Here is a 26,260-nt window from a genome sequence, read left to right on the forward strand (position 1 = left end):
CCTACTTGAGTTCCCTGGGACGCGATGTTTTCTCCTCACCCTGGCCATCCATCTGAACTGATAACAGGACTATTAATCCATTCTGCTGACAGCACACACAGACCTCCAGTGAGGCAGGAGATGGGGAAGAGGTGGGGCTGCAATCGATGCTTGTTTGGTTCCAAGGGATCCCTCTGACACAGCGAGCGGGAGCTGCAGGTGAACAGCAGGAGGGTGACCAAGGCCACGGGTGATGGCCACAGCTGTGCTCAGCTGGAGAGCCCCTGCAGGAAAGCACCGAGAGATGAAATGTTCTACAGGGGGCACACCTGGAGACCTTGTGCTCCAGGGCACATCAACTGCTCAGGTTCTACACTCAGCAACCTCCTATCAGTTATTGACCCACTTCTCATCCCCCTTCATACCCACACAGAGGTGAAGTTCCTCTAATCCCAGGGCCTTTTCAGCCCTGCCTGGCTATGAGGTGACTGGCACAGCATCCATTGTCCATGATTTCCTTTACAGCAGCAGAAATACAATGCAATAAATAAAGAAATGCAGGTCTTTCATAGGTATGATCTATAAAGAAATAGTTCAGTAGGAAAAGAGCTGGGAAATGAGGTGCATCCCTGCCCAGCTCTTGCTCCTTTGCCCAGCCCCTGCCAGTAGCTGATCCCAGGCGCTTTTATATTCAGACTGATCCTGTCTGGTTTTAAATATCTCAAGCCACAGAACTTTCTCCCTCCAGGGAACCACGTTGCAGTCTCATAATTTTCGCTGTCAGCAGAGGGGATTTTTTCCCCTGTGACATTCAACCTAAATGCTCCATTTCTTCATTTCCTGTCATCCCTTCTGGTGATGGCCCTTGTACTCTATTAAATAATTCCTTCCCTCCCTCTCTATTTACTCCAACCAGATCTGTAAGGCTCTTAGTTTGTCTCCCCACGGACAGCTCTTAACCAAGCAATATATATATTTAAGCCTTTTAATCTTCTTTCGGAAATCAGTCTCTCCGTGCCTTTGATCATTTGTGCGGCTTCCCTGTGAACGGCCGCCAGTCCGTCTGTGCCGAGGGAGCGGCGCTGGGGCTGCGGCCGCACCTGAGCCCCGCAGCGCCGGGGGCCGCCCGGTCCCTGCTGCCCTCGGGCACAGCAGCGTCCCCCTGCTGACCCCTGGCCCCAGGCTTTTCTCTGGGGCGTCGCTCTGCACCGTGGCTTGGCTTGGCTTGGCTTGGCTTGGCTCGGCTCAGCCATCACTGCCTGTCCTGCTGTCGCTCCGACTCGCCTTTGCGTCCCAGCCGCGCTCGCTCACATCTGTGCACGGCACAGCTCCTTTCGCTGCTTCCTGCCCGCATTTCTAATCTCACCAGGCCCTTTTTGTGTTAATTTTCTATGCTTGCTGGAGCTCACAGCACCTCCCAGTATAGCATCATCTGCCAAATTCATTAATGTGTAGTTTACTCCCTCTTTCCAGGTCATTAATGAGGGTATTAAATGAGAGCAGCCCTAACCTAGATCCCTGCAGTACCCCATAAACACCTCCCCCTGCTTCTAATTACCCTTTGTTTATGATCCCTCAGCCAGGTTTTCAATCCGCATGGCACAGTTCAAGTCATCAGAATTAATTTTTTCATGGAAGATTTCGACAGGGCCTTGCCTCCTCGTGCCGTCCCCACCTGCCACCCCTCCGTGTCCCACTGCCACTCCCCCGTGGGTCACAGTGACCTACGCTGCTGCTTGCCGGACAGGAGAAGGAACACCTGGCAAAGGCTTTTTCCTCTGCCGGCTTTTGTCCCTCTGCTTCAGGACACGGCAGAGGAAATGGAGGCGCCCTGCGTCCCTCCGCTGTCCTGCGGGGAGGAGCGGGCTCCCCTCGGCTGTCCCTGGGCAGTGTCCCTCCCTGGACGGGGGCACCCATGGGGTGCTGTCCCTGGAGGGATGCTGTCCCGGGGCATGGAGACAAAGGGCGGATGCTGTCCGGGACAGGTGTCACCGAGAGTGGTGGGTGGCCCCGGACAGATGTTGTGGCGCGGGATGGGATCACGGGGACGGTGTCTCTGAACGGATGCTGTCCCAGGGACTGTGACCGTGCATGGAGGCTGTCCCTGGCGGCAGGCGGTGTCCCGGTCACCCTCTACAGGCGCTCCCAGCCGGGAGGGGCCCGTGCCGCCTGAGGACCCCGCCCAGGCCGGGTGTCCCGGGGTCCCGGGGTCCCGTTCTCTCGGGGTCCCAGTGTCTCGGTGTCCCGTTGTCTCGGTGTCCCGTTGTCTCGGTGTCGCGGTGTCCCGGTGTCGCGGTGTCCCGGTGTTCCGTTCTCTCGGTGTCCCGGTGTTCCGTTCTCTCGGTATCCCGTTCTCTCAGTATCCCCTTCTCTCGGTGTCGCGGTGTCCCGTTCTCTCGGTGTCCCGGTGTCCCGGTGTCCCGTTCTCTCGGTATCCCGTTCTCTCGGTGTCTCAGTGTCCTGGTGTTCCGTTCTCTCGGTATCCCGTTCTCTCAGTATCCCCTTCTCTCGGTGTCGCGGTATCCCGTTCTCTCAGTATCCCCTTCTCTCGGTGTCGCGGTATCCCGTTCTCTCGGTATCCCGTTCTCTCAGTATCCCCTTCTCTCGGTGTCGCGGTATCCCGTTCTCTCGGTATCCCCTTCTCTCGGTGTCGCGGTATCCCGTTCTCTCTCGGTATCCCGTTCTCTCGGCGTCTCGGTGTCCCGGTGTTCCGTTCTCTCGGTGTCTCAGTGTCCCGGTATCCCGTTCTCTCGGTGTCTCTGTGTCGCCCCCCGCGCGGCCGCGAGATGGCGCCCTTGTGCCTGGGAAGGCGCGCGGGGCCCGACGGCGCGGCCGGCCCGGGCCGGGCTGGGCCGAGCCGGGCTGGGCCGGGCGGGGCGGGGCAGGGCCGGGCCGGGCCACACCGGGCCGTGCCCGCGGGGCGCGGCACCGCCCAGGTGTCGGTTCCCGATGCCAACCACCCAATGGGACCTGTGCCGCGGCGGATGCACCGGACCCCCGCCCCGCTGCCCCCCTCTCCCTTCGCCGCCTGGCCGCTGCCGACCGGCGGGCTGCGGGGCGCTTTGCCGACGGCCGCGCCGGCACCGGCCCCGCTGTAACCCCGGGGAAGGGAACGGCGTGTTGGGAGGTTTCCGAGCCGAGAACTGCCGGGGATTTTCCCGGTGACAGCTTCCCCCGGCCCCGTACGGAGCCCCCGGGACCCTGCGGACGGCGCGGAGACGGGAGGTAAGGTACGGGCACACGCACCCGGGAACGCTTTATTTCATCGTTAGGAGGACTCGGTACCGCGGTGGTTTCGCCAGGGATCAGCACGGTGCAGCGAGCGCTGCGGGGCTGGAGCCTCCCGGGGGCGTTGGGCGGTCCCGGGCCCCTCGCCGGCTCCCGGGAACACTGCCCGGTGGGGCGGAGTCCTCCTGCCCCAGAGGGTTCGGTCTCTACTGAACGGACTTGGGGCGCTCCGCGGGACCCGGTGGTCCCCGCGCTGCCCGCGGAGATCCGCCACCGCCCAGTGCGCACTGGCTAAAGAAGTAACCACCGGTGACCGCGGCCGCGGAGCCAAAACACCGCTGCGTCCGCAGCTCCCTGGCAACGGGACGGTCTCAGCGGGGCAGCGGAGCAGGGACAGCAGGGACAGAGGGCTCCCGGCTTGGGAAGCGGCTCCGTCCGGTTCCGCTCCGCTCCGCGCGGCTCCGTGCCCGCTCCGCTCCCGTCCGCGCCGCCGGCCCCGCCCCGGCCCCGCCCCCGGCCAGCGGCGCTATCCCATTGGCGGCGGCGCGGCGCGCAGGTCCCGCCCCCGAACGCCCATTGGCTGCGGCCGGGCGCCGCCCGCCCCCGCGCCGCCCGCCCCCGCGCCGCCCGCCGGCGCTCCGGACTGCGGGCAGTGGCGTGCGGCCGCCGCAGCGAGCGCCGGCGGGAGCGGGCTCGGCTGGCTCGGCACTGCACTGCACGGCTCGGCTCGGCTCGGCTCGGCTGCTCGCCTCGCTCCTCGCTCCGGTACCGCTCGGCTCAGCACCCCGCTTCTGCTCCCGCACCCGCTCGCCATGCCCGGCCCTTCCGCGGCGCCGCCGGCACGGAGCGCCTGAGCGGACGGCGTTGGCGTGTGCGCGGGGAACCGCGGCTCCGGTGCCCGCAGCCGCCCGCCCGCCGCCGGGGCAGCCCGGCGGGCGCTGCCCGCATGAGCGCGGCGGGCCGCTGAGGCGCGCGGCCGGCGGCCGTCGGGGCGCGGCGCGGCGGGCGGAGCGGCGGCGCGGCCATGGGGGCTCTCCCGGCGCTGCTGGGGGCCGCCTTGCTGTGGGCCGGCGCCGGGGCCCTCGTCAACCTCAAGTACTCGGTGGAGGAGGAGCAGCGGGCCGGCACGGTGATCGCCAACGTCGCCAAGGACGCCCGGGACGCCGGTTTCGTGCTGGACCCTCGGCAACCCGCCGCCTTCCGGGTGGTCTCCAACTCGGCCCCCCACTTGGTGGACATCAGCCCCGGGTCCGGGCTGCTGGTGACCAAGCAGAAGATCGACAGGGACCTGCTATGCCGACAGAGCCCCAAGTGTGTCATCTCGCTGGAGGTGATGTCCAGCTCCATGGAGATCTGCGTGATCAAGCTGGAGATCAAGGACCTTAATGACAATGCGCCCAGCTTCCCCACTGACCAAATCGAGCTGGAGATCTCGGAGACGGCCAGCCCTGGCACCCGGGTGCCACTGGAGAGTGCCTATGACCCGGACTCGGGCAGCTTTGGTGTGCAGAGCTATGAGATCACCCCCAATGACCTCTTTGGGCTGGAGACCAAGACGCGGGGTGACGGGTCTCGTTTTGCTGAGCTGGTGGTGGAGAAGAGTCTGGACCGTGAGACCCAGTCCCACTACAGCTACGTGATCACGGCGCTGGATGGTGGTGACCCGCCCAACTTTGGCACGGTGGAGCTCAGCATCCGCGTCATCGACTCCAATGACAACAACCCGCTCTTCGAGGAGCCAGCCTACACCGTCAGCGTGCCTGAAAATGCCCCGCCGGGGACGCCAGTCATCCGCCTCAACGCCTCCGACCCGGACGAGGGCACCAACGGCCAGGTCCTCTACTCTTTCCACAGCTACGTCTCTGAGCGGGCCCGGGAGCTCTTCCAGATTGACCCCCAGAGCGGCCTCATCACGGTGAGTGGTGCCATCGACTACGAGGAGGGTCACGTCTATGAGCTGGACGTGCAGGCCAAGGACTTGGGGCCTAACTCCATCCCTGCCCATTGCAAAGTGACCATCAGCGTCCAGGATGCCAACGACAACCCGCCCCTCATCAACCTGCTGTCTGTCAACAGCGAGCTGGTGGAGGTGAGCGAGAACGCCCCGCCGGGGTACGTCATCGCCCTGGTGCGCGTCTCGGACCGCGACTCCGGGGCCAACGGGCGCGTGCAGTGCAAGCTCCTGGGCAACGTGCCTTTCCGGCTCCAGGAGTACGAGAGCTTCTCCACCATCCTGGTGGACGGGCGGCTGGACCGCGAGCAGAGGGACCAGTACAACCTCACCATCCAGGCCAGGGATAATGGCATCCCATCCCTGCAGGCCACCAAGTCCTTCACCGTCAAGATCACTGATGAGAATGACAACCATCCCCACTTCTCCAAGCCCTATTACCAAGTCATCGTGCAGGAGAACAACACTCCGGGGGCCTACCTGCTCTCGGTGTCGGCCAGAGACCCTGACCTGGGCCTCAATGGCAGTGTGTCTTACCAGATCGTGCCGTCCCAAGTCAGGGACATGCCTGTTTTCACCTATGTCTCCATCAACCCCAACTCTGGAGATATCTATGCTCTGAGGTCCTTCAATCATGAGCAGACCAAGGCCTTTGAGTTCAAGGTCTTGGCAAAAGACGGGGGTAATCCCTCTCTGCAGAGCAATGCCACCGTCAGGGTGATTGTCCTGGACGTCAATGACAACACGCCCGTGATCACGGCCCCGCCGCTGGTCAACGGGACGGCGGAGGTGTACATCCCCAGGAACGCGGGGGTTGGCTACTTGGTCACCGTGGTCAAGGCAGATGACTATGATGAGGGTGAAAATGGCAGACTTTCCTACGAAATGGTGGAAGGAGACAGAGGATTTTTTGAGATCGACCAGGTCAATGGAGAGATAAGGACCACCAGAGCCTTTGGGGAGAACGCCAAAACAGCCTATGAGCTCATCGTGGTGGCTCATGACCATGGGAAAACATCTCTCTCGGCTTCTGCCTTGATTTTGATATACCTGTCTCCAGCTCTGGATGCCCAGGAGTCCATAGGATCTGTTAACCTCTCCTTGATTTTCATTATTGCCCTGGGGTCTATTGCAGCCATTCTTTTTGTCACCATGATCTTTGTGGCAGTCAAGTGCAAAAGGGATAACAAGGAAATCAGGACCTACAACTGCAGGTAAAGATACCTTTGTTTACGTGCACCTGCGGGTCTGCTTTGATTTTTGCCACCGCGGTTACTTTTGCATTTGCTGCTGTATACTCGGGGGCGGTGAAGAGGGGTGGATTTGCCTGAGCAAATTTGAACAAAACTGAGCTTCCTACCCCTGCAAGAAAATTTCTTGCAAAGCTTTAAGAAATTGCTCTCTGCGAGGAGAGCGCAGAGTAACGAATCGACTTAATCGTGCGGCTTGACAATCTGTTGCGGCACCGCCGATTTGCCGTGCTCCATCACTCGCGGCGGGCAGAGCGGCGTTCCTGCCTTTTCCAGGAGCACGGCTGGATCCCGGCGGGGCTGCCGAGGGGGGAGAGCCCCCGGGCCCGCAGCATCCCCGCAGCAGCCGCTGCCAGCGGCATCCCCGAGCCTCGGCGGGCGCTCAAAGGAGCTATTGTGTGCCCGCTGCGGCTCCCGGCCACGGCACGGCACGGCGAGCAGCCCCGAGCGGCTCCGGCACCGGCCAGGGCTGCCGGCGACGGCTCCGGGGCATTTTTGTGTCGTTTTGCCCCGGCTGGGCCAGCGCTCCTCGGTCCGAAATGCCGGAGGGGAGGTCAGCCCCGCGCCTGGAGCCGCTGAAAGGCTGATCGGGGAAATCCAGTCCCCTGAATATGTAACAGCCTGGCGATTATTGTCTCTCTTTTACTATTCTCTGTGTTACACAAGTTAGGAGACAAATGCTAACCACACATGAATATCAATCAGATGCCATAAAAGAGCAGCTGCAATGCCTCATAAATGGTTTAATCCTGTTACTAGTGAAATAGCCATGACTTCTCCATTCCTTCGGCACCGAGTCGTTTCAGAGAGGAGGGATGGAAATTAATTTTGCTCTACCTTGGAAACGCACGCTCGCCCCTGGCAATTCAGCGGCGCGGGGGGATGTGCGGTCTTTAAAGTTTTATTTACGCAGAAATAATGCCGGAGAGTCGGGGCATTGTACCCCGTTTTCACAGCGTAAAGTGCGTATATAAGCCTTTTTGCTCGATGGGGGAAAAATCATCTGCAAATAAAGGTCGGTCTGTGCTGTATTATGGGATGTCTAGCTTCGAGTGAAAGCTCACAGACCAGATTTCTTGCCAGCTCGGCCCATTAAAAGGGGATGGGACCTGAATGGATAAAAATCATGTTGTGGTGGTGCCCCTAACAGCTACCCACAAACGTATAAGCCCCGGGTTTACTGTGACGGCTTGGGGATTAATGAAGTGCGGTTTAATTAAATAATTGGTCAATAGAGAAAGGACAGAAAAATGAATGCCTGCAGGAAATAATTGGGCTCTCGCATTGCCAAACTTAAACATTTAGGTAAACAAAACAATTAAATCTTCATCAGGCATTGTTAGACGAGTCAGCAGCATATAGACTGTTGGCACAACAGCAGTCCCTGCCTCCCTGTGATTTATCTGCAGGCTCGGGGTGCTCGGGCTGTGATCAGTGTGTGTCTGAGCAGGAGTCAGTGCAGCGGTGGGGAGGCACCAGGCAGGCTCGGCGATCGTGGGGCACCCTCTCCCCACGCCTTTGGGCTTTGCAGTGCCTTGTGTGAGAGATTGTTCACTCGAGCTGCTGGAGACTCTTCACATGACGTGTTAATTTATGAGGCACATATGAGGGCTGTTCGACTTAGTGGCATTTTCATGCTCAGGCAATTGGCTTTCTGGAACAAGGATATTTGTCCAAGATTTGCCTTTCCAGATAAACTGTATTATTTATTTATCCCGTTATTTCTGTTGCAGCTATTGGATTTTTTTTTTTTAATGCTGTTGTCATAACAAGAAGAGGAGCAAAATCCTGACTTTCAGATGTGCATTTCTGACTGTGCATGGCATTTGATGTGCTTCCCTAGGAAATACCGAGTTGCCCAGTGCTGTGCATGTACAAATTAATGGCAGGGACTGTTGTGGTGCTCACTGTGGGAAGATGAGCCACAGCCACTCTGAGCCCAGCAGACCCAACTAATGCAAGGTGCAAATAATTTGTCATTATTTGCTTGGGTGTTGTTTTGCAGTAACTTTTTTCCTCTGGTGTTTTGCAGAAGGCAAACAAGGCAGTTCATCAGTTGATTCTTTTGGCAGGTGGGAAGCGAAGAGGGAAGGAAAGGCAGAGAAAAACAAGCTTGCAGTGAAATAAAAAGGTCAAAAAGGATCATTTTTCTTTGCAAAACACACGGTTGTTGTTCTCTGGTTTTGAGAAGGTGAAAGCATTTCCCAGCAGAAGGGGATGTGTGTGTCAGTGTGAGGCAGGAATGGAATTCAATTGGAGAAAAGATCAGGTGTGATCAGGAGACAGTCAAAACACCAGCAATTTAGATAAAGCATTAATAAACAAACAGCCTTTGGAGTGTGAGAGAATTGAGCTTGCCAGCTAGGACTGCTTCTGGGTCTGCTTTATTTACTGCTATGGAAAACGAACCGGGGAAAAAATCTGCTATTTGTTTTGAATTTTCATTATGGGGACCAAATGAAATCACTTTTAAAATCCTTATTATGCATGGAAATGAATGCAGATACCCTTTTCAGTTCATGGATTTTAACATCTCCATTTTTCTCTTCTGCAGGATGGACTTTACTTCTAGTAACTAAATATCAGCAAATACATAGACTAGGTCAAAACAGAAGCATTCTCCCTTCCCATTTTTTTTTTTTACATGTTTGACCTGAAAACGTTATGCATGTGAAAATAAGCTAAAGGCCGTGTTGTGCCACCAGCCCCAAACCATGATGTAACGTGCATGACTAAGAACCTGCACGGAGATGGGGCCAGGCCCTCTGGGTTCCTGTGTGGGAGTTTAGCGGGGCAGGGTTTCGGATGCTCTCAGCTTCTCATTTCCCCTCTGTCCCCCAGGATCGCGGAGTACTCCTACGGGCATCAGAAGAAATCCAGCAAGAAGAAGAAGATCAGCAAGAACGACATCCGCCTGGTGCCGCGGGACGTGGAGGAGACGGACAAAATGAACGTGGTCAGCTGCTCCTCCCTCACCTCCTCCCTCAACTACTTCGACTACCACCAGCAGACCCTGCCGCTGGGCTGCCGCCGCTCCGAGAGCACCTTCCTCAACGTGGAGAGCCAGAACAGCAGGAACGCGGGCTCCAACCACATCTACCACCACACCTTCACGGGCCAGAGCCCCCAGCAGCCCGACCTCATCATCAACGGCATGCCGCTGCCCGAGGTGAGTGCGGCCAGGGCTGTGCCCGGGGTCAGCAGGGGCTTGTGCTGAGCTGTGCCCGGGGTCAGCAGGGGCTTGTGCTGAGCTGTGCCCAGGGTCAGCAGGGGCTTGTGCTGAGCTGTGCCCGGGGTCAGCAGGGGCTTGTGCTGAGCTGTGCCCGGGGTCAGCAGGGGCTTGTGCTGAGCTGTGCCCAGGGTCAGCAGGGGCTTGTGCTGAGCTGTGCCCGGGGTCAGCAGGGGCTTGTGCTGAGCTGTGCCCGGGGGGGTTTGTGCTGAGCTGTGCCCAGGGGGGTTTGTGCTGAGCTGTGCCCAGGGGGGTTTGTGCTGAGCTGTGCCCGGGGGAATTTGTGCTGAGCTGTGCCCAGGGTCAGCAGGGGCTTGTGCTGAGCTGTGCCCGGGGGAATTTGTGCTGAGCTGTGCCCAGGGTGGGTTTGTGTTGAGCTGTGCCCAGTATGGGTTTGTGCTGAGCTGTGCCCGGGGGGGTTTGTGCTGAGCTGTGCCCGGGGGGGGTTTGTGTTGGGCTGTGCCCAGTATGGGTTTGTGCTGAGCTGTGCCCAGGGGTCTGACAGTGCCAGCGCTGCCAAAATGGCTCTGTTGGTGCCAGCGCTGCCAAAACGGGCACTGCTGGCTTCTGTGTGCTGCACAGAGCAGGCTTTGGTGGCTTCTGTGTGCTGGACAGGGCAGGCTTTGGTGGTTTCTGTGTTCTGCACAGAGCAGGCTTTAGTGGCTTCTGTGTGCTGCACAGAGCACAGTCTGGTGGTTTCTGTGTGCTGGACAGGGCAGGCTTTGGTGGCTTCCATGTGCTGGACAGGGCAGGCTTCAGTGGTTTCCGTGTGCTGGGCAGAGCACAGTTCAGTGGTTTCTGTGTGTTGCACAGAGCACAGTCTGGTGGTTTCTGTGTGCTGGGCAGAGCAGGCTTTGGTGATTTCTGTGTGCTGGGCAGAGCACACTCTGGTGATTTCTGTGTGCTGCACAGAGCACACTCTGGTGATTTCTGTGTGCTGGACACCCCAGGGGGAGGCAGTGATGGAGGATGGGCAGGGGGGAGCAGCCAGCACTCACCTGTGGGTTCTGGGGCAGCCCTGACGTGTGGCCATGGGTGGATGTTTTGTGCCCAGACACTGCAGAGACCCTCAGAGGTGACCCTCAGGGCCAGCCCAGGCTGTCTCCACGTGCCCCAGAGGCTGGAGGTGGCTGCTTGGCAGGAGGATTCTGAGTGTGGCAATGGCAGTGCTCAGGAGAGGAGACACTCTCCTTCACAGGAGTTCTTTTAAAAGGCTGTTGGAAGCAGTGTTGGTGGCTGTTCTCTGGAGGCAGCTGGCCCTGCTGGGGGTGCAGACTGTGTGGGATGTCCCATTGTGACCACTGGCCTAATGCTGTCCCTGCACTCTGCAGGCCCCTGGCTGGCATGGGAGGGATGTGTGGTACCTGCCAAAGGCAGGGAAAGGGACTGCCCTGATCCACACCATCCTCATCAGTTTCTTCTAATTCTTTGGCTTTCCTGTACATCACAGGCATCATTTAATGTTGCTTGTTTGTCTCTCTTTGAATTATTGTTTGGTTTTAAGCAAAACAATCAAAGGTTTGTCATGTTTCCTGCTTTGAACAGAATAACAAAGCTGAAAAAGCAGCTGAAATATTTATGGCTCATTCTGTTTTGTGTTCAGTGTGCTGGTGTAAATGCAAAATGCTGTTGCTGAAGGCAGTGGAGCCGCTTCAGATTCATCCTGGAGCTGCAGAGAGCCGAGCCCAGTGCTCTGCAGGGCTGCTGGAGAGGGCTGGTGCTGGGGGCCTGGTCCTGCTGTGGTGGTATTGGCAGAATGCTCACTGAGCCCTGGTGTTTGACCTCCCCTGAGGCAGAGCCAGCTCTGAGAGGTTGTGTACCAGTGTTGGCCCACATGAGTGAACACTGCTGTTGTGGGCAGTGGTCCCTGAGAAATTCCTGTTTTCCTGGAGCAGTGTCTTCTGGAGAGGACTCTGGAGTGCATCTCTGGCTGGTGCCTTGCTCTGGGCACTGGAGCAGTGGAGCATCCTGTCAGCCTGTGGTTCACAAAGCCCATCACAGGCTGGCATTCTCCAGGAGTGCAGGCTGGCAGTGGGCGGTCTCAGGTGCCAGGGAGGATGGAGGGACCATCAGGACCATCAGAACTCAGGTGATAAACTTAGCAGGCAGCTGCATGCAGAAGGCTCTGCTGCCTGTGCTTCTCTGTGATGCAACAGCTGGGCTGGGCTCTCATGGAGTGTGCCCTCCAGAGATGTCCCTGCCTTGGTCACCCTCTTGTGAGGGACACGGGATTCTTGTTTCTCCCTGTGGCTGCAGCTCGCCCCATCTTCCCATCACTCGTGCAGGTGAGATGCACTGTGCAGGGCTGGTAGCTTGCCTGGAGAGAGAAGTCTGTCTCTTGTAATGAGTGGCTGGAGTGTCAGTGGAGCAGCAGCCCCGGGAGCTGGCCGAGGGCAGCAGCAGCTCACCAGTCCTGCCAAGGCTCTGGTGTGAGAGAAACACGTCCTGGCAGGGTCTGCTCCCCCTCTGGAGGTGCTTCTGGACAAAAGGGCAGGATCAGGGTATGGGGTGGAGAAATCCCAATGGGAAGCTGTTTGGAAGTTTAGTTCAGGGTGGGAATGTTGATGTTTTTTGGCAGAACCCCCGTGTTATGCTTCCAGCTGTTGCAGGCGCAGCTATCTTGCTGGTGGTTGGGTTCTGTTGGCTCCTAAAACTCCCAGTGACCCCTGAGAGCGAGGTGGTTCTTTGGTGCTGGAGTGCCAGCCCTGTCCTGGCCCTCGGGGTGGCACAGACACTCTGCAGCAGCTGTTCCCAAGGGGGAGCAGGCAGCCCTGAGCCCTGGCAGGAGCAGGGAGCCCTGAGCCGGAGCAGCGCTGTGCTGTGCTGTGCTGTGCTGTGCTGTGCTGCTCTGGCTGTGCTGTGCTGTGCTGTGCTGTGCTGTGCTGTGCTGCTCTGGCTGTGCTGTGCTGTGCTGTGCTGTGCTGTGCTGCTCTGGCTGTGCAGGGTGCTATTGGCACAGCTCCGGGGGCTGAGGGTGTAATAAACACAGTCCCTGCCCCGAGTTTACAGAGCCAGAGCCTTCCCTGCAGTGCTTGCAGGGCTGCTTTGTCTGGGCTGGTTTGAATGGCTCCCAGCGATGAAGCTGCCGTTGTTTCCCCGGGGAGGCTCTGAGAGGTGCCAGCATCAGGGAGAGATCATTGCTGCTCCACCCAGGAGTGACTTTTCCTGATGGGAAGGCAGAGCACAGGTTGAGAACAGATGAAATACGAGGTAAATGTGTCTGTGGCAGTGTCACTTGGCATATGGTGGCTGTGGCTGAGGGTAAGCTATTGCCTCTGCAGGCACGTGCTGCCCCAGCAGCGGTGGGTTTGTGATGTGGCTGGTCTTTAACGTGAGCCTCATTTATTTTAACAGTCAGGAGCCTTGAAATAAAAGTCCCCAAGGATGGCTTGTTTGTGGAGCTTCAGGAAATGTTTCTTCTAGTGTGGTGGCAGGTCTCGGGGCTGGGAATAATTGGGTTTGTTGGTGCTTCTCATCTTTCCCTGGTGATCTGGAAAGGATTAAAGAGTGGTGTCTGAGGGGCTGCAACCCCGCTCTGAGGATGCAACAGAAGTTTGAGCCCACCCTTATAAAGCTTTTCCCTTTGGCTGGGGCTGGGCTTGGCTGTCAGCTCTGCTTGTGCCAAGAGAGCAAGGAGGGGATATCCTGGGGTGCTCTGGCCCTGCTGGGAATCAGTGGGTGCCAGGGAGCCACTCAGGGCACTGCCCACAGCCCCTCAGTGCCCTGTGGCTCTAGGCAGTGATGGCAGGAAGCGTTTGTGAGCGGCTCTGGTGATCCTGGCTGACAGCAGGAGGCTTGGCCCCTGTTAGTTCAGACTTGTCTTGCAGCAGGGAGCGTGGGACATGTTGGAGCTGCAAGGGCATTGCTGCTCTGGGGCTTTGCTGCTGCTGAGAGCTCTTTTTCATCTTCCTTGAGCTGGAGGAGAAGTCAGCTTTGAAACCAAAAGGGCTTGTTGTCAGGTTTTGCATGTATATTGCTGGGAGTTGTACCAGGAGATTAAAAATCAAAATTAATAGGAGCCATTAGGCAGCTTCCTTGATAAAAATGTGTGTTGCATTGGGCTGGTGTGGAAATTGGTCTGAATACTGAGCCTTTTAGGATCCAGGGCACATGATCTGCATGTAGAGCAGCCACCCTTGGGTAGCACTTACATGCCTGCACCTTGACTTGGTGGTTTAAAAGTAAACAGTGTGCGTGTGTGATGGCTGTATCTGTGCTTCAGAGGCAGTTTTACATCCCAGATTTGCACTGCTTTGGGAGGTGGTGTTCATTTGCTGCTCCAGGATGGGAAATACCCTGGGTACAGCAGCTCACTGTCCCCAGGGCTGCCCTGGGGGCACCGTGGTGGCAGGGCCCGGCTGCCAGAGGCCAGGAGGTGTGACATGGAGAGGGAGAGCCCTCTTTGAGAGGCTGTGTGTGCCAGGGTGGAACTGGCAGGGAGGTTCTTGGCTGGCTCTGTGGGATGGCTCTGTGGGATGCTCTCTGGGATGGCTCTCTGGGATGGCTCTCTGGGATGGCTCTCTGGGATGGCTCTCCAGAATGGCTTTCTGGGATGGCTCTCTGGGATGGCTCTCCAGAATGGCTCTCTGGGATGGCTTTTTGGGATGGCTCGGTGGGGTGGCTCGGTGGTGGCAGCGTTGGGAGGGAAGTGGCAGCCCTGACATTGCTCTGTGAACAGAGCATGGATCAGGTGTGCTCCTGCTCTGGTTCTGCTTCGGTAGGGCCCACTGGAGGAGAAGGTCAAGGTGGAGCAGCCTCTGACCCAGCAGGACCCACACACCCAGCAGTGCCCAGCCCCGGGGGCTGTGGCCATCCGGAGCTGATGGCCACCATCAGTAAGATGGGGAATTACTGGTTTTAGTGATAATCCCGGTCTAATCCCCCAACCTTGATACACTCCCCCATAATCCTCACTCACACTGATTTAGCTGGGGCTCCTCATGGCTGCAGGGATTATTTGAGGGAGCAACAGTTGCAGGATAAGGCCCCGTTGGTTTCTGATCTGCTTTGTACTACCTGGAAAGCGTTCTGCTCACTGTGGGAAATGGTTTTCTGAGCACAATAGAGCAATTTTCGTTTCAGGCAGCACCGGCAGCTTTTGCTCTGGCTATCTGGCGGTGTTAACTAAAGCACATTTCTACAACACACAAAGATTTTTGTTTTGTAAGAAATGAAATCAGCGTGGCTGTTTCTCTTTCTCTGTCATTTCTCTACTTGTCAATTCTTTCTTCCCCTCCAGCTTATCCTCCTCTTCTCCGCTAGCCTTAAAAAGCCCCCAAAGTGTCTGTTATAATCACATTTTGTGTGTTACAACCAGAATGAATGTACTCACTTTAATATGCTGGGTTTGAGGAAATCAGTTTCTGTCTGGTATAACAGACAATTTGTTATAAACCGTGCCATTTAGAAGTGAAGGGCCTCGCTTTAGTGCGGCGCTGGGGAAACGTCATGATATATAATTGGAAGGGATTTGGCTTGCTTCTGAGTAATGCTGTGTATAGAGCAGGGAAAAAGGGGAAAAAAGGAGATGATTTCCAACCCGGAGAAAGTTTGCAGTGTTGAGGCAGGCGGGGCTGATGAGATGAGGCTTATTTTCAGGAGCCATAATAATTAAAGCATTATCAGGGATGATGTTCCACTCGTGGGAAGGCTGACTTCGCAGGCAGCGCTGCCAGTCTTGTTTTCTCCTTGGGAGGTCACTGTAACTCAGCACTTTTTTGTGCCTGCCACTGATGCACGGTGCTGGGGAAGGCAGGTCAGGCTCTGCTCTGCTCTGCTCTGCCCCCAGAGCCCGAGCAGCCCTGCCTGGAGCCAGCCCAGCCTCAAACAGGAGTGATGCTCTCAGCTTTAGACATGCACGGCTTGTCCCCTCCCTGGGGATGGCTTCTGTCCCTGCCTGGGCACCCAGCCCCACTCTGCATTGCCAGGGATCATGAGACCCCCAAGCTCCCTGTGTACTGCCCCTGCTGGCCCCAAACCCCAGCAGATCTCTCATTTAACTGTTCCCAGAGTGGTTTGTGTATCGCTGTAGGTTCCCTGACCTCTCTGAGTGTCAGAGGCTGACATGGAAATCAGCAGCTCTTTATTCCATTCTGAGGTCAGCCTAACCAAATTATACAACTCTTAATGCAGTCGCTCCAAGCTGTTGTATGGAGAAATTCCCTTCAATACCTTGCAACAGAGATAAATACAGCAGCTCCCATTTGTGTTTAACCACGCCACGCTCCCTGGGTTTTGGGCAGCCCCTTAGTTCAACGCTCTTTGGCTTTTCCTAAGATCATCACATCATTTAGGTTGGAAAAGGCAGTTGAGGTTGAGTTCAGCTAACAGCTGAACATTGCCATGTTCCCCAGTAAACAGCACATGTTTTGTATTGGTGATGTGGGGCTGCCACCCCATCCTGGCAGCTCCTGGGGCTTTCCAAGGGTTTTCTGGCCTGTGGTAGGGTCCTGGTCGGGAGGGACCAAAGGGGTTTTCTCCAAGGGTTCTTGGAGGATTAGGGCTGGTGTGCCAGTAGCTGCTTGTAATTAGCAGCAAGACCTGAGTGCTGCCATGGATATGATCACATTGTTATGTATTACATACTGTATGTTGTATCTTGTATTTGTGATATCCTACATAGAATCACAGAATCCTTTAGCTTGAGGATTTAAGATCATGGGGTTGAGACAGTCATCTAACACTGCAGTGTTCACACTTGTATCCCTATGCCTACAGAAAGTGTGTATGGAATTATTACATATTGCACCTAATTATGTGGGTATATAATATGTCATATAATCAGATACATCTCATTTGTTTTTATGCTACGGCTTTTATGGTTCACTTTTACTGGAAGTGGAGAGGCTTCTCTTGTTTTCATAGAATCATAGAATGGTTTGGGTTGGTAGGTTCCTTAAATATTTCCTCTTGGAAAATTTGAATTTCTGATGCACATTTTTAATGCATAACTCGTGAAGTCTATAAAAAAGCTTCTGCAACTATATTTACATGGCAGATAAGAATTTTCTCTTAAATTGGGAAAGATTTCTAGTAAGGTTTTTTTAAAAATTTCATCAAAAGGATAGTCTTGCAAGGTACTTTATGGGCTTTCTTGCAGCAGTATCCCAGTGTATTTGTGTTGTATCAAGTGATTTGAACTCTGTGGTTTCTCCCTCTGGTTTCCTTTACTTCCAGCACGTGCTCATGCAGAGGCATCACTGAGGCCAAGTGCAGTAGCCTTTGAATAACCTTGTGTGCATCTGCTTGGCTGGGTGGAAGAGCTGGATTTTCCAGCTGCCATTTCCTGAAGTCCCTCCTGAGGGCTTTGAGCCAGAGCAGCTCCTCAGCCAGGTGCCCTTCCAGGCCCTTGGGCTCCTGCCCTCACCGGCTGTGCCCTGCTGAGGTCTCTCCTGAGTTCCCATCAGCCAGCAAGGGCAGAGCCACTGTGCCCTGCCTGCTTCCATCCCCAGGCTTTGCCTGCAGGCTGCCCGGGGAGGAGCCTCCATCTCTCCTGGCAGCCCCCTCTCCTGGCAGCCCCCTCTCCTCCATCTCTCCTGGCAGCCCCCTCTCCTCCCTCTCTCCTGGCAGCCCTCTCTCCTCCCTCTCTCCTGGCAGCCCTCTCTCCTCCCTCTCTCCTGGCAGCCCCCTCTCCTCCATCTCTCCTCCATCTCTCCTCCATCTCTCCTCCATCTCTCCTCCATCTCTCCTCTCTCCTCCATCTCTCCTCTCTCCCCCCTCTCTCCTCCCTGCCCTCTCTCCTGACCTCTTGCCCTCTCTGGCAGCAGCTCCCGCTCTTGTGTGAGGGCTCAGATGGGTGAGACCCCCAGCCCTGCCCACTCCCCCTCTCCTGCCAGGCTGCTTGTGGGGCTGGCGTGGCCTTGCTTCAATAAATTGTTAGATATTGTTCCCAGTAGAGGCTATAGTTGAGTTCCAATCATTTTCTGTTAATTAAAATACAGGATGGTCTTATTTGTAGCATAAATAGTTGTAATCTGTGTACTTATAAGTGTAATTATAATTCAAATTAGAGCGTGCTCTGCATAGGAGATGGGTGGGGTGCTGTGCAGGCAGTGCTGCCCTGGCAGGGCTGTGCTGGGGCTCATCCCCTGGGGCACCCACAGTCCCCAGGGTCCCCAGGACAGCATCACCCCGGGCTCAGCACAGGGCACTGGGGCTGCTGGCTGCTCCCAGTGTCACTGTTCCTGCTGGGGCTGGGCTTGTCTCTGGCACCTGTTGGAGGGTTTGCTGGAGAAGAGGCACAACATCTCTGCTTCAGTGTCTCCCTCTAGCTCCTTGTCTAAATTTGGAGTGAAGTAATGGCTTATGTCAGCTGGACAAGTGATTTATGCTGAGCCTTGAAGTGTCTCCTGTTTAACATGGAATTACAGAGAATTCTCCCAGGCCTGCTGAAGGCTGGGGACAGCTGATGCTGCAGCAGGCAGGTGTGTGACAGGTACTGCACTTCTACAGCCTCTGATGGCAGCTGAGCAGCCACAGGTGATGCCAGCACTGCCGCACCTGACACCCAGGACAGGCAGGCAGGTGATGAACCCTGTCAGTCAGAGTGTGCTGCAGAGTCACCTGCAGGTGAGCTCCTCATCTCAGCACCCTCTTGAGTGAGATCTGGGTGTGAATGCCTCGTGTTTCTCACGGGGAGCTGGAGCTTGTTGGATTATACCATCGTTTGTACTGGCAGGTGTATGCCACAGGGCAGGTTGTAAATTCCCGTGTTGGTGGATTGCATTAACCCATCCTAAGTCAGGTATGTAAAATTCCATTAAGAGAAACCCCTCTGGCATTTTCTCACCCGTGCTCCAGCTCTGCAGGCTATGCTAATGCAGTGTGTTTGCTCATCTATTAGAAGGATGATGGCTCTAAAATAATAACATTTATCTTTGGCAGCAGACTTACAATAGTGCACACCGAGTACAATTTTGTGAAAGGCTCTGCAGATGTTGCCTCATTCAATCTGGGTCAAAAAGAGTGCTTAGAATCATAAAGGTTAGAAAGAGATCAAATAATTCGGTGGTTTTATTGCTGAATAATGTACTTGGAAAATATCATTCACCATTATTAGACTAAGTGAGTACAGAAAACACAGGACTCAATAGTCATTTCTCAGTATTGGCTGATTTTACTGTTTTTATAATGTAGCTAAATTCCCTGCTATTGATTCCAGCATCGATTATCGATCTGGAAATGTAAATGTAAGTGATGGTGGGAGCACACAGGAGTTGGACACTTGGGGAATCAGGCAGCTCCTCCCTGCAGTGCCTGCTGGTGGGCAGCACATGCTGCGGCAGACTGAGGCTGCTTTTGGGGAGCTGGCAGGGTTTTGAGAGCTGTTTTCACAAGTGAAGATGAAAAAACAGGAAAACACCCATTCTGTGTGTTCTTTTCCGTGCCTGAGAGCTTATGTAAACTTGCTGAGACAAACCCAGATGGGCTGGGACGCCGGCACCAGGATGGGGCTGGAGCCTCTGTCACCTGCTCCCTCCTGGACCTTTCATATTCAGATTCACATCTGGATGCTCTGGCAGGGACCCAGCTCAGACGTTCAGTAAGCAAAGCCTCAGGGCTGTGCCTCAGATACAGACCTGAACCTGTCTGCCCTGAAACACTTCCCGGGCGTTTGGGAGCAGTTCCTCTGCCTCCTGCTTCAGCCCCCAGGGTGCTGTGCCTAGGGGCAGTGCCAGCTTGGGCTGAGACTCTCCCTGAGCAACAGCTGATAATGGGGATTGGGTCAGTGGGAGCAAAGCCACGTCCCATCTGGGCTCTGTGTCCTGTGCTGAGCTGCACCAGAGCTGGCAGCATCACTGAGGGAGCCACAGGCTCCTGCTGGGCTGGGGCTCGCTCAGCCACGCCATGGGCTCCTTTGAGGAAAAAGAAGAGATAAATTTTGGATTATGTTCATCTCCTGTTCCCTGCACTTAGTTGTTGTCAGCATTAATATGCCATTAACACATGCTCATTAGGAGGAGAATGATTGTACCCTGCAGAGTAAGGGGGAAACCTTCATTAGGCACTAACATATTGAACTGAGCTGCAAACTTCACTTGGGAGAGCTGGGGAGTGCACTGCTCCCCTTCAGGTTTCCCTAATTTCTCCTTTTGCTCTGATAAAAAAAGCAACTCATCTTCTGGAATGTATTTTTGGTTATAAGTGGGGAGGATGTGCAGGCAAGCCTGGGCTCAGCCTGGGCTCAGGGTCCAGCACTGAAATCCTTTTGGGACCTCAAATCCATCTTTCCCCAGATAAAACTTCCCCATCAGTGCTTATTTTGCCATGCAGAGAGAACACAAGCCCAAGTCACCCCTCCAAGGGCTCTGTTGGCTCTTCAGCCTTAATGAGATGAATTCTTCACGGGGCTGGGAGATGCTGGGGGAGCAGATTTGTAGAGAAGGGAGGTGTCATTTCTGCGTGCTCGCTTTTCACACTGTGAGGACGTTTTAAGTGTCCGTGTGGCCTTGCTGCCCGCGGTCTGCAGCCATTCCCTGCCACGTGTGACAGGGCACTTGCTGGCCCTGCTGATGACTGCAGCGGGGCTCCCTTGCTTGCTCACAGCTCCAGGCTGTGCCTGGTGCTGTCTTGAAGTCAATCAATAGGAGTAATTGCAGGTTCAGGTGGGGGGGAGGGAGGAGGGGCCCTGGCAGACAAATATTTGGTGATCAAGACCCTGTTTAGGTGCAGATGCCTCTGTGATAGGTAAGAAGGGATGGACAATAAGGACCATATGTGGTATTAAATCAGAATTTATTCCAAATGTAGTGATTTCGTAGATTTCCACAGAGCTGGCAGCTGTCCTCTGTATTAGGAGTGAATGTCCTGGCTCAGTCCCTGCCCCACTGCCCTCTGCCCTGGGGCTTTGCAGGATTTTTCAGCGTGGGTGCAGTGTGGTCCCATCCTCTCTTGCCTCTGTGTAGGCATAGCCAGAGGGAATCCCACAGATCAGTTTTCACCAATAAACCTCAGCAAAGCTGAAATGACATTGGATTGGCCTGGGCTTGCTGTTGTGAAGGTAAATGAGAGCCTAGCCCAGACTGGAGCACGGGCAGGTCCTGGAGGAGGCAGCTCCTTCTGCAGCCAGCAGCAGCCCCAGCAGGAGCAGTGCTGGCTGAGCAGTGCTGTGGGACAGTCCTGATTGCAGGGGGGTGTGCTGCAGCTGCGGCTCCTTGTGGGGACACCCACACTGGGGCTGGGGCTCAGCAGGAGCAGTGCTGCTGCCTGAGGGACAGTCCTGATTGCAGGGTGTGCTGCAGCTGCGGCTCCTTGTGGGGACACCCAGACTCAGGTTGGAGGGCTTCACCCTGCAAAGGTGAAGACAGAGGGCTGGGACTGTCACCTCAAGGTCACTTTGCCTTTGGTGCTCTAACCCCCCTTTTGTCATTGATCCTAAACCTAATGGCAGCCTGGCAAAACCAGACAGGTGATCCATGATCACCTGTCCTTGTCAGGGAGGGAAATGAGCTGGTGAGGTGAGATACCACCGTGGGACAGGCTGGGCTTGGGAGCTTTTTGGGCCTCTGTTCAAGACCATCTCCAGTGGTGGCAGCTGGCCCCTGCAGCAGTGCAGGTGGGTGGCTGTCCTGGCTCAACCCAGCTCTTGGGTATTTTCTGTCTCCCTCTCATCCTGCCACGCTGTCTGCAGGCAGAGCAGCCACAGGCTGGATCTGGTCCCAGCTCTCCATGTTGGAGATGTGGCTGTGTCCATTTGCTGGCTGCTGGCGTGACTCATGTAATCACCATGCGAAATGCATCATTCATAAACTGTTTAGCGTGACCTTTTGTACAGTAGCACTAATTATTATTATCACAGAAGCCCAGTAAACTAGACTAGTAATTATCAGGGATTTATTTGAATGGACAGCTAAGCTATTCTTGGCAAGTTAGTCAAAGCAGTTGTCATGACAGCCACACAAATGTGTCTTATGAATTGGGTTAATTAGGGTAATTAATAACTGTTGTTTTGCCCTTTTTTAACAAGGTATTGCTGAGACACTATCAAAAAATAGCAATTGTACCTAACAGAAATAGTCTTATTTTAGCAGCAACCCTCACATCACCAAACAGAAATAGTAAATACCTGTTGGGTTGTTGTTTCACAGAGAAATGTGCCATCCAACCTTGTCTTTGAGAAAAAGCAGGGGGTTAGAGGCTCTGCTGTAATTTTTCTGTTGTGCTTCCCCTCCTGGGCCATATTACCAAGAAGTTGATCATCATCCTTGCTGATACTGTCCTTATTTATTGCAATGCTGTGCTGCACTGAGCCGTGGGCACAGAGAGGTCTCTGCCATGCCCGGCTCCGTGCGGGTGGTCAGGGCAGTCCCAAGGTGCTCCCGTCGGTGGGAGCAGGCTCCACAAGGACTCGGAGCCAGTTTTGAAGTTGTGGCCATAAATTAGAGCTGTTTTGCTGATGCATCGTCACCGTCGTCATCAGGACAGCAGGTGCCAAAGCGCCGCGGCCTCGCTCAGCACAGCATCTGCTTCCCCTGAAAGGAGCTTCTGCTGAATAAATGCATTTGCTTCTCTGGGAATCTCAGAGGATCCTGAGCTGAAAGAGACCCACAAGGATCCTGGAACCCACTCCTGGCTCCCTCCAAAAACAAAACCATGGTTGTCGTGCTTGTTGTTGATATTGAGTAATGGTAGTTAAAGCTCTTAATAACCAAATAGCATCAAAACATCTCAAAAGGAACAAAAACCAAAGTGCCCATCTCAGGGAGCACCCTGGGTGCCCTTGGTGGCCTCATAGTGGATTGCAGCCTGTGGTGGGTGATGATCCTGTCCCACAGCACTGGGCTGGTGCTTTCCAGCACAGAGCACTGTCTCCCCAAGGACTGCAAGATGTGGTGCTGATGATTAAAAATGACCCAAGATTATGGATGCAACTGAGGAATATTACGTAAGTTTTGTAGAAAAATGACCTGAATAGATGAGTGAAGGCTGAGCTCTATCTATTTATATCACCCCTGGGCTTTCCAAGCCCTCTCTTAACTAAAGCTCATTTGATAACGCATGTGTTTTAAAAAGAAAATAATAATAATAAAAAAAGAAGGAATAAAAAAATAAAGAAGGAAAGGAGGAAAAAAACCCTAAAGAAAAACACCTCTATGGAGAAGGTAGGGTTTTAATGAAGAAATATTTTATACTATTCTCCTACAACCTTAGGGCTAATAGCCTGGAACTGGTACTTTGGCTCCTTAAAAAGCCCAACAAGACAAGCCAATTACGGCCTCTGAAACATTTTTATTTTTAGTTCCTTGTAATAGCAATTTATCCTCGGCTATGGTACATTAACTGGAAGGAACAAGAAGTAGTAAGGTTTTGGCATCTTTGTAATAACCAAGGGGCTGTGTTTACCAGGCTGTTAATAATGTGGGGTGGCTGTGGGCAGGGGAGAGGGCAGGGTGGGGATGGAAAAGGGCACCCAGCTAGTGCCAGGCTGAGATCCCCTCATCTGGAGAGGGCTGTGCTGTCATTCATTTCCCTGCAGTTTGTTCTGGGAGAGCACAGGCTCCTGCTAGCTTGAATTCTTCAGTGTCTGCTGGCCCAGAGCTGGAAGCTTGGCTCAGAGGGGAGGAAGGGCTGTGCAGAGGGTGCTGCTGTGTCCCCAGGGATGCTGGAGCTGCTGGCACCTCTGGGAAGGGCTGAGCTGAGCAAAGGCAGCCTCACATCCACTCCCCGTGCAGGTGAGACAGCGATGGCAGTGGGAGGAAGGCCAGTCCTGCTCAGATTTGCTGCCAGTCTCATGGCTGCAGGGTAATTCTGTGGGCTGGAGAGCTGCACAAGTAGGGAAAAAACATTAAAATAGGGGAAAACTGGTTTTGATAAAGAGTTTTGTTTTGAGCGAAATCCCCTGGAGGCTTCGAGTGGGAGCTGCCTGAGGCTATCCTGATTGCAAGCCTTCCCATGCAATTCCAGATAAACACTGTGAATGATAAAGCCATGAGCACCAGGACAGCGTTTGTCTGCGTTTGATTATCTGCCAGGGTGGGGGCATGTGAGCTGAAGCGAGGCAGGAGCTGCTGCTGCAGAGGTTCCAGGGCTGGGTCTGAGTGCCTGTGACCGTGTGCCAGGGCAAGCCTGGGACCAGGTCTGGCCTCTGGTGAGGCCGTGGCGGGAAGATGCCTGGGGCTGTGTGGGTTGGGAAGCTCTGTTTGCTTGCCCAAAACCCAGAGAAATGGGGTTTGCACTGGGAAATGGGGCAGGGCCAAGGTCCCTGTGGCCCCTGAGTGCCCCAGGGCTGGTGCATGCTCGGGGGGCATCCCCTGGCTCTGATGTACTGAACTGGCAGCAGCATTTCACACCTTCCCTATTTTTAACTCAGCTGCAATGATTTTTGGTTTTTGGTTTTTCTTTTCCCTTTCTTTTTCCTCCTCCTTTTTGCAGTGACAAATCTGTGATTTCTCCTGTTCCCTACAAAATGCATTGGCCTGACCTGCCACTCCAGAAGGTGAATGACAGGGAGTTTTATTTAGCCCTAGAGATGGGAACATTTAAAAAAAGGTTCTTCTGTTATATTTGTTTTCATTCCTAATGGCAGGAGGCAGGGAAAGGACAGTTCTGAAAGGTTTTTTTAACAAATCTCTAAGTCATGCCCCATCACCCTGGGCCTGCTGATTAGATCCAGATTGTTTCTCTCAGTGCCTAGGGAGGGGTGTAGTCTGTGCTGGGAGCTGCATGTGTGGATCCATTGCACATCTGAAAGTCCCAGGTACAGGGAATGAGAAAACCCCCTTCTATCAGGTTTATTGGCTGTTCTGTCCCTGCAGGGAGCTTTCCTTGGCACGCTGAGGCAGGGCTGTGCCCCATCAGTGGGCACATGGGAGGGAGGCATTGCCCCTGCTGCCCCCAAATCCCTCCTGTCCCAGCCAGGGTGGCTGCCAGAGCATCACCAGCCCCTGGCTGCTCGTGGCCCCTGTGAGGAGGTGTCTGTGTGCTCCTCTCTCGATAGCCTGCCCCACTGTTGGGTCAGGATTTTGCTCTTCAGTAGATTTTGAGGAGTGATGCCAAGCTGGTATCTGCTGTGATGGTTCCAGTGGAGGAGCCCTGTGCCGTGCCCCCCAAAAAGCTTTGGGGTTATAGATACCATGTCAATGTAAGGCAGGTGTTTCAGGATTTTTGCTCTTCATAGCCATACTGTAGATTTCTGATCTGCTGACAAATCCAGCCTGGTGACACAGTTTGTGGCTTTGTGGAGTGTAATTTTGGCTTTGTTGTGTGTTGCTGCTCCTGGATTCAATCTGAGTTTTTAATCCTATACCTCTTTTTCAAAATCACATCTCAGCAGCAGCTTTTCTCTTGCCTCCCATCCATTTTCAAACAAAAAATGACAAAAGCCTGTGTTTATTTGGGGAGGGGACAGGAGTTCAGCGTGGATTAGTGGGATGCTTGCGCTATAATAGAGTCTGGCTTGATACTGCTGCTTAGTCTGATGAGAGGAGTGATGCTAAAGGATGAACTCTCCCAGTGATTTCTCTGCAGTGCTTTTTATTTCATCAAGAGAAAATGGAGGCTGGACTCAGTTCCTCCAGTGTTTAATAATGTCCATCATAACGGAATGCCCTTCATTTAAGCTGCAGTAGTAATTAGAGGCTTGGTGGTGTTAAGTAGCCATAGAGTCTGGCTCTGAGGAATGTTCATTGTACCTCATTAAATTTGGAATTACTACTTAAAAGGCCAGAAATAAATATTCTGTTTATATTTCGGGGATAGTAAATCTAAATGGATGCTGTGTTTGCACATCCTTGTCTCTGCTTGTTCCTGCTGAAGTGAGCAAGGCACTGCTCCAGTAGGCTTAGGCAGCAATCAGTCTGCAAAACAGCCTAACCCCAAACCCAGCCCTGGTTTCATTGATCAAGTGCAGGAAAATGATCTGCTGTATTACATCTAATTATAAAACATCAATATCAGATGCTAGATGCACTTACTGGTTCAGAGGCACTACGCTGTAGTTCATAGTTGGCAGGCTCCTGTAGGAGAAGCTCTGGCAGCGAGCTGGGCATGGGGAGAGGGCTGCAGAGGGAGATGCCAGAGGTCAGGTCCTTCCAGCTCTTCCAGGTGATGGCTCCTCAATGCTCTTCAAGGGCTGAATTGCTTCATGTGTTCCCTCTGTCTTGCTGGGGCTGTTGGCAGTTAGAGGTGCATCCTCTGCCTCCTCCCTGGCTTGTGCTGCAGTGCCCGTGGAGTGGCTGCAGCTACGATGGGCACCAGTGGCCAGATGGGTCCTATGCAAAGGTGCTGACCCTGCAGGGGTGTCAGCCACAGCACAGCCTGGCTGTCAGGGACACATGGTGGCTTCCTTGCTGTGACCTGGGCATCGCTCCCCCACTGTGTCTGTCAGCGTTTGCTGATTTTCCCCCATGGTGGAAGCCCCAGTAGCTGTGTGGTGGGGTTTGCACTGGTGTTTAACCCAAAGCCTCGAGCTGCTGCTGCTGCTCCCAAACCTCTGGCACCCACCATGCCAGGAGGTGCCACTGTGGGAGGGTCAGGACCTGGGGAGCAGGAGTTTGGCATCTCCCAGCTGTGCGTGGCTGTGGGTGCTGCAGGTACTGCCAGTCCCAGAGCAGAGCAGGAACAGAGCTCCTCATGTGGGTCAGGCACTGCACCTGGTCACGTCCTGGCCCCTGACCCCGCTCTGGG

At 54.6% G+C, this 26,260-nt stretch overlaps 1 protein-coding gene across 2 annotated transcripts in view; it reads left to right on the top strand.

Moving 5' to 3' along the window:
• The first annotated feature begins 3,832 nt into the window (after positions 1-3,832).
• Positions 3,833-26,260, top strand: part of PCDH19 (protocadherin 19) — a 60,583-nt gene continuing 38,155 nt past the window's right edge. Inside the window, exons 1-2 of one of the 2 annotated variants that reach the window (XM_071442160.1) lie at positions 3,833-6,372; positions 9,250-9,577. In XM_071442160.1, the coding sequence (XP_071298261.1) occupies positions 4,232-6,372; positions 9,250-9,577 (2,469 nt within the window). In that variant the 5' untranslated portion in view covers positions 3,833-4,231. The remainder of the gene's footprint in view (positions 6,373-9,249; positions 9,578-26,260) is intronic. The other variant, XM_071442161.1, reaches the window with a different exon arrangement.

This window comes from Agelaius tricolor, unplaced genomic scaffold, assembly GCF_023055355.1.
Source record: "Agelaius tricolor isolate 1412-34295 unplaced genomic scaffold, bAgeTri1.0.p SCAF_17, whole genome shotgun sequence".
NCBI lineage: Eukaryota > Metazoa > Chordata > Aves > Passeriformes > Icteridae > Agelaius > Agelaius tricolor.